The sequence below is a fragment of the Letharia columbiana genome (genome assembly GCF_014066305.1).
Source record: "Letharia columbiana isolate WasteWater2 chromosome Unknown Sc0000010_s0, whole genome shotgun sequence".
NCBI classification, from domain to species: Eukaryota; Fungi; Ascomycota; class Lecanoromycetes; order Lecanorales; family Parmeliaceae; genus Letharia; species Letharia columbiana.
The window spans coordinates 350,909-364,042 of record NW_023501047.1 but is presented as its reverse complement, the minus strand read 5'-3'; the positions used below and the strand labels follow the sequence as shown (position 1 = coordinate 364,042).

General features: G+C 48.6%; 7 protein-coding genes across 7 annotated transcripts; 3 read left to right on the top strand and 4 right to left on the bottom strand.

Moving 5' to 3' along the window:
* Window positions 1-125: 125 nt before the first annotated feature.
* HO173_003980 (uncharacterized protein) lies at window positions 126-1,745 on the bottom strand (the record flags this gene model as incomplete). The annotated part of the gene is made up of 3 exons (XM_037305904.1): window positions 126-668; window positions 720-1,489; window positions 1,538-1,745. The coding sequence occupies 3 exons, from the start codon at window positions 1,743-1,745 to the stop codon at window positions 126-128; spliced, it is 1,521 nt and encodes a 506-aa protein (XP_037167097.1).
* Window positions 1,746-2,251: 506 nt separating this feature from the next.
* Window positions 2,252-3,064, top strand: HO173_003979 (uncharacterized protein; the record flags this gene model as incomplete). Its single annotated transcript, XM_037305903.1, has 3 exons — window positions 2,252-2,431; window positions 2,504-2,913; window positions 2,977-3,064. 3 exons carry the CDS (start codon window positions 2,252-2,254, stop codon window positions 3,062-3,064), a joined length of 678 nt encoding a protein of 225 aa, XP_037167096.1.
* Window positions 3,065-3,735: 671 nt separating this feature from the next.
* HO173_003978 (uncharacterized protein) lies at window positions 3,736-4,990 on the bottom strand (the record flags this gene model as incomplete). The annotated part of the gene is made up of 5 exons (XM_037305902.1): window positions 3,736-4,183; window positions 4,232-4,535; window positions 4,592-4,697; window positions 4,764-4,914; window positions 4,977-4,990. 5 exons carry the CDS (start codon window positions 4,988-4,990, stop codon window positions 3,736-3,738), a joined length of 1,023 nt encoding a protein of 340 aa, XP_037167095.1.
* A 758-nt stretch (window positions 4,991-5,748) lies between these two features.
* HO173_003977 (uncharacterized protein) lies at window positions 5,749-6,731 on the bottom strand (the record flags this gene model as incomplete). Its single annotated transcript, XM_037305901.1, has 3 exons — window positions 5,749-6,306; window positions 6,368-6,463; window positions 6,564-6,731. 3 exons carry the CDS (start codon window positions 6,729-6,731, stop codon window positions 5,749-5,751), a joined length of 822 nt encoding a protein of 273 aa, XP_037167094.1.
* A 487-nt stretch (window positions 6,732-7,218) lies between these two features.
* On the bottom strand, window positions 7,219-8,010 carry HO173_003976 (uncharacterized protein; the record flags this gene model as incomplete). Its single annotated transcript, XM_037305900.1, has 1 exon — window positions 7,219-8,010. The coding sequence occupies one exon, from the start codon at window positions 8,008-8,010 to the stop codon at window positions 7,219-7,221; it is 792 nt and encodes a 263-aa protein (XP_037167093.1).
* A 1,149-nt stretch (window positions 8,011-9,159) lies between these two features.
* HO173_003975 (uncharacterized protein) lies at window positions 9,160-10,095 on the top strand (the record flags this gene model as incomplete). The annotated part of the gene is made up of 1 exon (XM_037305899.1): window positions 9,160-10,095. One exon carries the CDS (start codon window positions 9,160-9,162, stop codon window positions 10,093-10,095), a length of 936 nt encoding a protein of 311 aa, XP_037167092.1.
* A 1,256-nt stretch (window positions 10,096-11,351) lies between these two features.
* Window positions 11,352-12,908, top strand: HO173_003974 (uncharacterized protein; the record flags this gene model as incomplete). Its single annotated transcript, XM_037305898.1, has 5 exons — window positions 11,352-11,502; window positions 11,643-12,135; window positions 12,205-12,400; window positions 12,479-12,666; window positions 12,824-12,908. 5 exons carry the CDS (start codon window positions 11,352-11,354, stop codon window positions 12,906-12,908), a joined length of 1,113 nt encoding a protein of 370 aa, XP_037167091.1.
* Window positions 12,909-13,134: the final 226 nt, after the last annotated feature.

Here is a 13,134-nt window from a genome sequence, read left to right as displayed (position 1 = left end):
TGTGACGCCGTGGCCGTACACCAAAGCGGCCACGGCGGTTCAGAGCTATATTTAAAGCAAAATAATGACATCGACAAGAACACTTAAAGTAACGACGTCCATAAGATAAGAAAAACAAGACCTTGTTATTGGATCTTCTTGTCCCCAATGTTCTTCGTACCCCTCCGAGGCACCAAAGCTAGCACCCATCCTACCAGAAAAACAATTAGCCCTATCATATATATACAGCCTCGCACAGTATGATCCATCCACCCAAGCACCGGTCTCCTTCCTCTCGAAAACGTCGAATCCACGAACTCGAACGGCAGCTTTGCCCCCAGATGCTCTAAGGCGATCTTGAGCCCGCTCGAGAATCCATCCTCATGGAACCCATACTTAGTCCAGGCGCCCGCATAGCTTATGCCCCTTGTGTTTTGTATGCGTGGCAGAAGTTTCTGCGAGCGTATAGCAGCTGCATTGTATAATGGATGATGATATGTCCAACTACCTTGTGCAGATTTGGGCGGATGAAGAGGATTGAGAGTCACAAGGACCATACCATAGAGGGAGGGAATGTGCTGAAGAAGGTTCATCCAGTAAGTCAGGCAGACGGACGGAGCGGTGTTGGGAGATGGGGAGGTAGTGATATAATTCCAAGAGGACCAAGCAACGTATCGCTTTGGCATGAGCTTCGATATGTTAGTGTTCCATTGAGAGAAGCTGGTGATCTCGATACATACCGAGCGGTCTGAATGGAGCACTGCTGTGTTCTTACTGGTCTTGAATCCCGACATGATTTCTGTTTCTTGTGGTGTGGCTATGTTGCGAATGATATCCATTGCTTGATCGCCGTGCGTTGCTAGAATTACATGGTCGAAATCCTCTCTTTTACCATCTGTTCGATGAATAGCTAGCTGTTTGTTCTCTAAGAAGCTCAAGGATTGAATCCCGGTATTGAGATGAATGTGATCCTCAGGGAAGTCACGCATTACAGCATCAATATACTGCTTCGAGCCGCCTATGATCGTCATCCATGTTGGGCGAGCAGCCACTGTGGTGAGGAGATGGTGGTTCCACATAAATCGAACGAGGGTAATGGCCGGAAACTCTAACGAAGCTTTGTCTGGGCTTGTGCTCCAGACGGAAGCAGTCATGGGTATCAGGTAATCGTTGCGAAAGGCTTCTGAATAATCCTCTTGGTCCAAGTACTCTCCAATACTTTGTTGCCGTGCAGGCTTCCCAACGTGTTTGGCTGACCCGTTGGCTCCACTTATGTCGATTTCGCTCTCGTCTTCCTCAGAAAGCAGATCCAGCGCGAATTGGTTGAATCGGACAATGTCGAAGATCATCTGCCACATCCGAGGTCTGAAGAAGTTGGATTTCTGAGCGAATACAGCAGAGAGAGATGTCCCAGACCATTCGAAGAGTCCTTGATCGCGAGACACCCCAAAGGTCATATCAGTCGGCGAAGTGGGTATTCTGATCTCTTTCAGAAAGGCAATAAAATTCGCTACGAGCGTGAGCCAACTTAGGGCACACGTTGAGGCCATGGACTAACGGTAGGTAGCGCTGTTCATAACGATGAAGCCAGTATCAACATTCACAGTTTTTCCTTCATATCTAAAAGGGACTGTATTGGTATGGCCCCCTAGCCTATCCTTCGCCTCATAAAGATGAACTTCGTGATTGGTACTTTTGAGAGCCCATAGTGCAGCAATGCCAGTGCAGCCGCTACCAACGATGGCAACTTTCTTCTTTTCCTGCATGATATACGATAGACAGAAGCTTTTCAGCGGCGCAAACGAGGTACCAGAGGCCTCTAGATGAAACGAGTGGAAGGAGACGCAGGTAATGTTCTTTCAAAAGTCAGGCGGTTTTCTTAGAGCTTTGAGAAAAAGAGAAGCCTGATTTCGGACCTCAATGGTATTCATTATACAAATTTGACGGCTATCAAGCGGCGTGAATATGTCACGGAAAGCTCTCGTATTCGTGTCCGGCTGATGACTTCTATATCGGTGTTCGGATTAAATATACGCCTAGCTCCAGCATTTCAATGACAACAGCCTAGAACAGCCTCCTGCAACTGCAACACCTTCCAGACAAACTAAGTCTGGCCATCGGCTCTGACATCTGTGGTTTGACAGCTCACCATCATAATTCAAGACAGCTGGATACATCCTGTGCCCTTCTCAACCAAATCCTTTCCTATTTGGTCTACAATCATAACCGCCCAGAGCCGCCGCTCAAGCAGCCAACATCCTGCCCTTCGACCATGGCGAACCCACTGGATACAGACGCCGGCTCAGAGCTTTTCAGCAACTATGAAGCCGAGCTGAAACTCGTACAAGCAGACCTCAGTCAAAAGCTCGATCAAATAACAGAATTATCCGGTGAACCCAGGAAATCAGCAGTACGGTTAGCGGAGCGCTCACTTGAAGAAGCCAATGAACTGGTATGTCCTCTCTCCGCACATTCCTCACGCAGTTCCTGCCCTCATGGTTCTGGATATGCTGACCCCCCCCAGCTTGACATGATGCGCATCGAGAAACAAAACATACCCTCCGCAACCCGCTCGCGCATAAATCCCCGCTTCCGCAACTTCGAAACCGACATCGACGCCGCGAAACGCAAGCTGAAGACTCTCTCCGACGACCGCTCCGCTCTCTTCGGCTCCCGCTACTCCGACAACCCAACCAAAGACGACCAGCTCGAGCAGCGCCAGCAACTACTGAGCGGAACGGATAGGTTGGACAGGAGCAGTCAGCGGCTGAGGGACAGTCAGAGAGTGGCAAATGAAACGGAGGATATTGGAAGGGGGACGCTGGCAGATTTGCAGTTGCAAAGGGAGACGATTCAGCATACGAGGGCGACGATGTTGGAGAGTGAGGGGTATGTGGATCGCAGTGTGAAGACGCTCAGGGGGATGGCGCGTAGGTATTTCATCCCTTTCACCCTACACGGCCGCACCTTTTGGATTGCGAACTGATGTGTGTGCAGGATGGCTACAAATCGGATTATAACCGTCGCGATCATCACCGTGCTCGTTCTTCTAATAATCCTGGTTGTCTATAGCAAATTCAAGTAGGGGCTGTACGATCACGATGTTTAAATATGACCTGCTTTCCCCGAATTAACGAATTTTCCAACACGTGTCACGTGCGTGAGCGAGAGATGAAGCTAGAGGTCTTTTGCTGGTGCAAGCAAGCAACCCCCCAGACTTCCTCCTCTAAAGGACCGCATCACAAGCGCGGCAATACTGATGCATATATGCGTTCATATCGATGACCTTCTCAGACTGGCCTTTCTGGACCAGGCTATGAGGCTCTGCGACATTGGAAACCCAGAGCTTTGCCTTTCGGCTCAACATTCCAGAGGGAAACCTAGAAGAGAGATCCGTCAAGACTTCGAAGAACAGAAAGGAGGAGATAGAGTATTTACCCATATATCCCTCTCCATTGGTTCTCTCAGTGAATGAAGATGAGTGCTCAAAGTAGGTGATTTGTGAAGATGGGAAAAATCCTTAGCTACCATACCTACAGCCTTTGAACCCCAACAATTTCGCAGGGTGTTTATAGTGCCGAAGGAGGATGAGCGACTTTGGCAGCTCCAGACATGAATGTTGAGAATTATGCATCAGCCGTATGAGATCACTCTGGCTATGCAGCCTCTCACTTACCAAAGGAGAGTGTGCATATCTTGATCATTCTGCTCCCGGGTGAGGGCGTACTATGCCATTGCTTTATATACTTTTCCCGTCTAGTAGCCTTGGACCATCTTGGCTATATACGGCTCTTCCAAATACTTCGCCTCTTCATCGCTCAACTCGAACTTGACCGCCTCGACCGCCTGGTCAATCCTCTCCTTACTTCCGAGTCCCACAATCGGGTTGACACACTGTTGCCGTATCGACCACGCGATTGCCACGAGTGCCATGCCCACGCCTCTCTTCTTCGCAACCTCTTCCAACCGATCTACAATATTTTTATCGATTTCCGTCTCTTTGCTTCGGATAAGAGATTTGAGGAAGTTGTCAGTCTCTTCACGCTTGGTGGATCGATCGCCCCAAGGTCGGGTGAGGACGCCGCGGGCGACTGGAGACCAGGGAATGCAACCTACACCCGAAGCGCGGCAGTAGGGGAGCATCTCTCGCTCTTCTTCGCGGTAGAGGAGATTGTGGTAGTTTTGCATGGAGATGAACTTGTGCCTGGACAAAATTTAGCTGCAATCAACCAATGAGCAGTTGGGATCTTACCATCCATTGGCTTCAGCAATGTTCTGTAGCATCTGAAACTCCCATGCCGCCATCGAGCTTGCTCCTATGTACCTCACTTTCCCGCTTTCCACCACATCGTTCAACGCCTTCATGATCTCCTTCTTCGGCGTTTCCCTATCCATCCTATGGATTTGCAGAACATCGATGTACGTGCCCAACCTCTTCACACTTGCATCCACTGCATCGAAGATGTGCTTGCGGCTCAGACCGACTTGGTTGACCATTTCGTCGTCGTTTTTTGACAGGGCTGCAATTCGAGGTTGGGCGCCGGATCGGTCAACGCCTTGGCAGGTCAGTTTTGAGGTCATACTTGGAGATAGTCGATGGATGTATGGGTACCGAAAAAGCATTTTGACAGAATTACCACTTTCTGACGGGGGATGTTGTATTTCGACAAGGCTTTGCCTATGATCTCTTCGGATTTGCCGTTGGAGTAGACGTCGGCCTCGGTACCAAGTCAGCAATTGTCAGAAGAGAGATGATCGTCAACGGTATCAGGTGAATTACGTACGGTATCCCATGTATTCAGCCCAACTTTATAGGCATGCTCGAGCAAAGGGAGCGACTTCTCCTCATCAAGAACCCAACCTTGCCATTCGGGCGAGCCATAGGACATTGCCCCAAGGATGACCTTCGATATCTTGAGACCCGAGTCTCCTAATCTGGGAACATTATCAGCTTCCTTCGCGACATCCATACCAAATGAAATATATGTTCTGCTTGCCGTGTATACTCCATTGTTGATGCGAATCGCTGAGCGTTGTGTTGCTGTGATAAGTGAAGGACTGGCTTGACCGTCAAAGTTGAAAAGACAGCTTTCAAGAGACTTTTCCCACAGAAGACGTTCATATTCGGAATTTAAGAGAAATGAGGGACGGCTTGGAGAGTGTTCGTCTTTGAATAGTGCAACATTTTAACATCATCATTCGGACGTAAGGCGCTAATCTCCGTGCTTCAAATTGCCGTTGTCCCGGACCGCTGTCAACCAAGACTAGTGCTGCTACAAGAGATCCACAACTCCATGGCAATTAGAGGAGATGCCGCTTTAGCAGAGCTCGCCGAACTTTAAGCTTTACGCATTTCCGTAGATGATTGTCATCGTAGTCGTATTGACGGCACAGCCCCTAAGAACCACGTCCATTTGCTACTTCTTATAGCTTACCTGTATAGAGGATCTTTGAACCGCCCCAGATCTCTTTGACTGTTGAGTTTGCTGGCCTCCAAATAAAACATCATGGAGTACAGGTGTTAGATCACTGCTTCGGATCTATCAATGGCTTGAGCCCAAGAACTGCTCAGGTTTTTGGGGTTTCGAGCCAGACTATGCTACTTTGTGAGGAGGCCTGACTGTAACCCATGGAGAAACGGCCATGTAGACTGTGTCTTTTGAACAAGACACCGACCGAGCAAGCACTGGAAATTTCGTAGCAGTCCATATGCTGTATCCCGATCTCTCTTGGTATCGCGAAGCCTGCTGCGTAATATATGCGTATGCTTCAAAAAGCGCCTCTAAACTGATCCAGTATACCTCTTCCCAGTGTTCTTCTTCTCGCCTCGCCCTCACTTCTACCATCAGCGCCAGTGCCACTTCCCTCGCCTTCCAATCTTCTCCTCAATCTCTCGAACCCTTGGCCTGTATTTGCCTTCTTCTCACCAACCACCCACCCTGGTACCCTCCACCTACCCCAAGCGCCAGGTCCCCATTCGCCCCTCCAGGCCACTCCAACCATCCAGCCCACACTTGCCGCTATCGCGGAGCCTGGGAACGAAGATAGGGCAAGCTGGCCAGCGAGCAAATAGACTAGAAATTTATCGCTGAGGACTGGTCCTTGTTCTTCGCTTGCGCTGGAAGATGTAGAAGGGGACTTAGAGGTGACAATACGATACTTGTAGATTGTAGGTATTGCGGCGTGGTATTGAGCGAGAAGGGCGAATATAAGGGGCGTAGGACCTGCGGGGAGGTGGTTTACGGCGCCGAATGTGAGGGGGCGAAGCATGGTTGTGACTATTGGAGGGAGGAGTAGGGTTGGTGGGAGAAGGCTGAAGAGAAAGGACTACATAAGGTGTCCGTCAGCCCAGCTATGATCGTAATAAGATACAGGGATGAATGCGTACGGCGAACTTTCGAGAGCCCCACAGGCGCTCAATGATGCGGAGGTGGTAGAGTGACATGGCGGCGAACAGGAGTTCTGTGGAGTTGTTGTAGCAGCTCTAGTCAGTTGGCAAAAGTCAACCTTAGTCTGTCCCTCAACAACTGCTACCTCCTCATAGAGTATCATGATTTGGGGACCTTGAACAGAGCGAGACCTACCTGCCAGACCAGCAACCTCCATGCCTGCTTATACTGCCATAAGTGCGGTACGACCTGAATATAAAAAAGATACTTGGTGTCTGTGATACTGACAAGTATCGAGGAAGCAATGACGCCAAAGAAGAGACATTGAGACACAGGTGCCGCTGTGAAACCTGAGGCGAGCATGGCGGTCGATAGACAGGGCTTTGTGCAGAGTGCTGCTAGGTTGAAGATATTAAGGTGGAAGTACAGCTGACTTTTTCATATCTGCACGTTTTCGTTGTAAACATCAGCAGGCTTTTGCTCCTGGTCTTTGCGAGGTGTTCATCACACCAATTGGCAAGTAGGGCATTGGAGAGTGACCGAGAGGTCGACATCTGGCCATTCTAAGGGCTGCACATAACCCTAACCCTATGACATCTGCTGTGGCAAGAATGGCTCTAGCGGCTACTGTCTCTCTTTCTTTTTTCTACCGAAGCCTTCCTACAAGGATTGGTCTGGGCATTCATTTTTTACGGGATAGAGATGTCGCAGCTGGGAGTCATCGCGGAATGATAAAGAGATTGGTTTTGGGCACTTTGAATGCTCATCGCTTGTTGTGCTATACTACCTGCACTTCAAAGCTACCTATCAACCTTGAGGCTCATGAATGAGACAAGAACGACTGGCGTGTTCATCTTTGGGCGTCGTAGATGATCTGGAAAAGTTCCGCACTGTTCATTTTCACCGCCATCATCAAAGCGTCATTGCCCTGATGATCTCTCAGACCTAGACGAGCCCCGCTCTCCACCAGGAAGGCAACCACATCCTCATGACCACCCCTGACCGCTTTGTGTAGCGCCGAATCCTCCTCACCGGTCTTCATGTACAAATCGGTATCACTCTTGCGTATCAGGTTGATGTCAGCACCGTGTGAAACCAGGCAGCGAACTGCTTCGAGGTTTCCATGCTCTGCGGCCACAATCAGAGCACCACTGCGATCCATCTGAGCTCCGTATCTGATAAAAAGCTCGATCATCGCAACACTGTTCTTCTCGGCCGCCTTTGCCAGCGGCCTGTATACGCGGTTCTGTAGGTCGCGATTCACATCAGCTCCGTGGTCCAGGAGATACGTTGCCAGGGGGATGTGGTTTGTCAATGTCGCCCAAATGAGTGGGCCCCCGATCGTTCCATCATGGTCGTAATTAAGGTCGAAGCCGGCGGCGATGACCTTTTGGTAGACGTTGAGGCGGCTAGACTCGAGAACACCTATCCGCACAGCGTCGTCGTTGACGTTTGTACCTAGGCTGATGCAGAATTCGAGGACTTTGGAGTGGCAATGGCGAGCAGCTATCCCAACGAGCTTTTCAAGGGTGGTATCTGCTTCTTGGAGCGAATATGAAGGATTTGGCAGTAGAAGCCTTTTGAGTACTTCGAGGTGACCTTTCGATGCAGCCCTGATAATGATTTCTCGTAAGGATGGCATTTTCCTTTAGTGGTTTTTAAGGAAACAAGCAATTATAGAGACAAGAGAAATTGCACTATTGGTACTCCTCAAAGCCTGAGAAATACAACACAGGAACGCTAACAATCTTTTGGGAAGACACAAGTAATGACAAGGCTCAACACTCTCCTTTCTAGGCATGAAGACGTAGCCTTTCGCCTTCACATGCCAGTCTGTATATTTATAGCGTGTGAGATCATCGCACACTGGGAGCTAGCTCTTTTGGCTACAGTTCCATAGAACACCAGTATCTCCAGCTTCACATACTCGAATGAACGGGTGAGCTTCTGTCCAATTGCGCCAAGTGATCGCCGTGGGATGGGCAGACTCTTTCTGTACCTAATAGCACTCGTTCACTAAAGCCAATATGGACGACAGAATGCACTATTTACCTTGCCTTCTGTTTGGCTTTGAAAACATAGAAGAACCCCAACTCTCATCTGACACGTAAAGAAATGACCCTCAGCATTCGCGTTTGCTCGTAGCTCAGCAATGTACCCGCAGTCCTTGCTTACTGAGCGAACTCTTCTCCCTGGTATTCAATCTCATTCAGCAGATTTTGGGTTCTGCTACATTGTTGTGATTTCTGAGTACTTTGAAAGCCTATCCTTTGAGCAAGGCATGGGTCCTGCATAGATCTTCTGTATGGGACAAATTTCGATCCTCGGACTTTTCATAGGACATTGACAACAACAAGAGGAATGTGACAGAAACTTGTAAATTCATCAAAAGAACTGTTCCGTCCCCCAAGATCCGTATCAGTGCTTCCGTGCAGCGCTAAATCCTTGCGCTAAGGGGCGAACCGAGGCTCGCAAGTGTAGGAATGACAACGTAAACAGGATACGCTACGCTTGCTCGTATCCAATATAAGAAATCCCTACAAAGCTGGCTTTAATGTCAGACCTCGGCTGTTATGAAACGGGAACGGGAATAGGCAATCCTCCGCTCTTCTCTCAAGCTTTCTGGCGCCTCAACGACGATGGCTGCCGTTGTTTGTACACCTTGTAGCCTATTGGCCTTTCATAATCCGCTCTTCCCTCTTGGACCATCACACCGTTTTGGTGTGCTGCTCATGATAAGTTCTTGCCAAAGCTCCACCTTCGGCGACCAAACCAAAACGACTCATCCACAATGGCATCTTCTTTGGCAGATTTCATTCTTATAGGGCCCGGAACCTTCCTCTACACGCCTCCAAAGCCGACGCCTGGACAGCTCATCATACTCTGCACCTGGCTGGGCGCTGCACGCAGGCATATTGCAAAGTATACAGCTTTGTACCGTTGCATCGCCCCGAACGCTCGTATTCTGCTTGTTGAAAGCTCAGTCGGCATCCTCACAAGCGCGTTTGTCCGCCCACAACGAGTCATAGAATTCGCACCTGCCGCGGCCGCCGTCCTAGATACGCTGGCTGAGTGCGAGCATCGCTCTTCGTCTCATCCAAAAAGGTCCGCAAACGGACGCCTCAGCGACGAGATGACAAATTCCCGGACCTGCCGATCCACGCCTTCATCCAGCTACGCGCAACCCAAAACACTCATGCATATCTTCTCAAACGGCGGGATGAATTCAGCGACCCATCTTTTGCGCGTTCTCCGCTCAGGCATGGACCAGCCTCTGGCGCTCACAGGCATGATGTTCGACAGCTGCCCCGGTAAGGCGACATCCTACTGGCAGACGTTCGATGCGATGGTGCTTTCCTTCCCTAAGACCATCTTCTGGCGCTTCTTGGGCGCCTTAGCAGTCCACTGTTTCTTGATCTTCGTGTCCTTGTACATAGCCTGTGGGTATGAAAATCCGGCAAATTTTTGGCGGAGGGGGGTGTTGGAGGAGAGCAGTCCAGCCCGTGGGGCATGTTATCTATTTTCAAGAGAGGACCGTATGATCGAGTGGACAGACGTTGAGCAGCACGCAGAGGAAGCGAGGAGGAAAGGTTGGAGGGTCAAGGAGGTCCTATTCGAAGGGAGTGGGCACTGCGCGCACTTGACTATGGATAGAAGAAGGTACGTCCAGGCTGTCAACAGCGTTTGGGACGGTGATCAAGGCGATAGTGAGGTATTTCCAATGTAGAATTTCTGAGAAGTCGTCAGCAATCTACACGATCAGCATTATAGTGCGACATATTAGACTGCGGCTTCAATAAGCTTGCTCGTAAGTCCAAAGTGATATTGCAATGTGCCTTGTATGAATGAGGAAAGTACTTGAGTAAAGCAGAGCTTAGATGAGCCCGAAGTTCTGCCCTGTATTGGCTAGTACTTAGGGTAATCTAACAATCAAGCGCCTTTTAGCAGGAAGTAGGGATGCGTAATGACTGACATCTGACCCCTATAATAGTCATCTGACGGTCATACGGTAACAGGCCGTTTGACCTGACAGGTAACAGCGCTAATCGTATACAGTAGGTGTCTAACCATAAAAGACATAAGGCTAATAAAGACGAGCGTAGTAAACAGAGGCTTAGCGTTATCTATCTTTAGCTCGGTAAGAGATCGCTAGTAATATTCGATCTCAACCTCAGAGACCTCTAAATTCTACCGTTTCCCTTGAATCTCACGCTTTACACTACTATAAACCCTTTGCAGTGCGGTTATTTAGCTATATATAACTGTCAAATAATCGAGTAGATCCGACCCGACGTCACGTGTCATATGAAAAATCCGCATCCCTAGCAGGAAAAGTGAGGATTCAAGAAAAACCGCCGTCAAGTGTAAAGGTCAATGGTTTTCCTGCATTGAATACTCCTTTTGCAGTATCTTCAAAATGAATAGTCAATTGCGTGATCGGTGCCTGCAAAAGTATGCAAAAATTGGAGAGCTACGAGCTCTCAAGACTGCCCCTTTGTCTGGCATGTCAATGAATCGAGCTACAGGAACTCCTTGTCACTTATACACTCCATCAATGACATGTTACCTCTCTTGCATATGAATCCGGCTCCCTGCTGCTTGTCAGCTCTTTACCTTCATTTTCTTGAAATGCACGCAACTGCTCCCTTACTCATTATTTGTGGCTTGAACATATTGCGTTATGCTCCTGAATGGCATTGGTAGCGTACAGTGCAATGCTACCCTACTATACATCACAAGAAGAAAAGTGGGATATGAGAGGATCATGGAAGGGATTTGATAGAAGTAGAGGTGTTGGTAGAGAGTATTTGAGATAGTGCTATCGACTACAGAGAAGGTCAACGCAACGACGCGTTGACCTCAACAAGCGTGTTTACGTATGGAACACGGTCGAATTCCGCTTAGCTGCAGACATGGGGCTCACACCATCCGACTATCCTGTCTTCATCACTGTTTAGCTCTACTAAGACAGACATTGTCAATATGGCTAAGCACGTTAGAGCACTCTCGGCGACGATTACCAACAATATTCAATCCTCTGGCAATACAATCGCAGAAGCCGGTCAAGAAGCTATCACTAGATCCACAAACGCTGTTCAACGCATCTTGCACTATGATCAACTCCCCGAATGGAGTACGTACATTTCTAAGCTGATTATTCTTATTTTGTATCGAAACTGAGTCGTAAGACATGTTTTGAGAGGACACTAACGACACCTATCCCTGAGACCTATCTATGCTGAAGAAGCGATGCTGATCCCAAAATATATATAGTGAAAATCGACACGTACATCAGACGCGGTTATCGACCTCAACAAGATAGCTTCCGTGACTGCTTCTGGTCGTTGTTCTACCTCCACAATGAGAGTGTCAACATCTGGTCCCATCTGTTACCTGCCTGCTTTTACCTGGTGTCCCTGCTCGGGCTAGACTTTTGGACGTTCCATAGCGGGATCAAGGTGCCAACTGCAGACAGTGCTATCTTCCAGATGTACATTGCATGTATAGTGGGCTGTCTACTTCTCTCGGCAACCTACCATTGCACCAATTCGCACTCAGAACAGATCTCACGTAAAACCCTCAAACTCGATTATTTCGGCATTCTATTGAGTATTATCGGAACCAACGTATCGGCAACTTACTTCGGCTTATACGGCAACTTTCTTCTACAAGGGTCTTACATCATCTTCATCCTTATCTGTTCCGCCTTCGTGTTTAATGCTTTACTACGCGATGACATCGACGGACCAGGGGCTGCTATACGAAGGTACTTCCCATCTCTCCCTCATCCTCAAATAAGAGAGAGCGTTAGCGCTGACAATAAATATCACAACAGAACTAAAATGTTCGTCGCGTTGGCCAGTACTGGTCTCATACCCCCTGCATACATTTGGATACAGGGCATGGATCAGGGTTTGCAAGGGTATGCGTGTATGCATGATGTGATCACGATTCTGTTATATTTTCTAGCGCTCTTCTTCTACTTGACGCACATACCGGAGAGATGGTGGTCACACACTTTTGACATTTGTGTGAGTGGACTGTCTCACTTTCCCACTCGCTTCTGGGTAAAGAATGGCAAGCTAATCAGTGTCTTTTGAGGTCTGCAGGGGGCAAGCCACCAGATCTTTCACATTCTCATCGGTGCCAGCCAGCTTGTGTTTCTGTTCGGATTGCAGGAGGTGATGCAAAGGCACTGTTTGCGTGTAGGGGGGCCGGTTGCCCCGCAGGTATCAGACGAAACGAGTCTTTCATTGTGGATCGAGCCGAGTGTAGCATTGCGGATAGGGAGTCTGCCGTAATTTCAGACAACTTTTTCGTCAACCTGTTATGCATTCATAACCAGACAGTAGTGCAACTGTCAGAAGTCTGTTTCAAGATTACCAAACTGCTTTGAGAATAGATCCACAATGCACAACTCTGGCAAGACTGTCTTGCTGATCAAGATATTGAAGTCCATATTCCAAAGAAAACAACAACAACAAAAACCTTTATACGCAAAAGACGGCCTCCATAAAGTACTTGAAGGCCGGGGACTGATGATAGAAAGTTACACTCGTGGAAAGATACGAGTAAGCCGTTGCGATTTCGCAACACCAACCAGCAAGAGCACCTTGCGTATACTTCAAGGAGTGTCTTTTGACCTGCAGCCCATCCGTAGCACTCACATTGGATGACCGATGTGCATGGCCATTTCTCATACCATTTCCATACGAATACGTCCGGAAATGTGACGAAGATAAGGTTATGCAAATCCGGGGAGTAT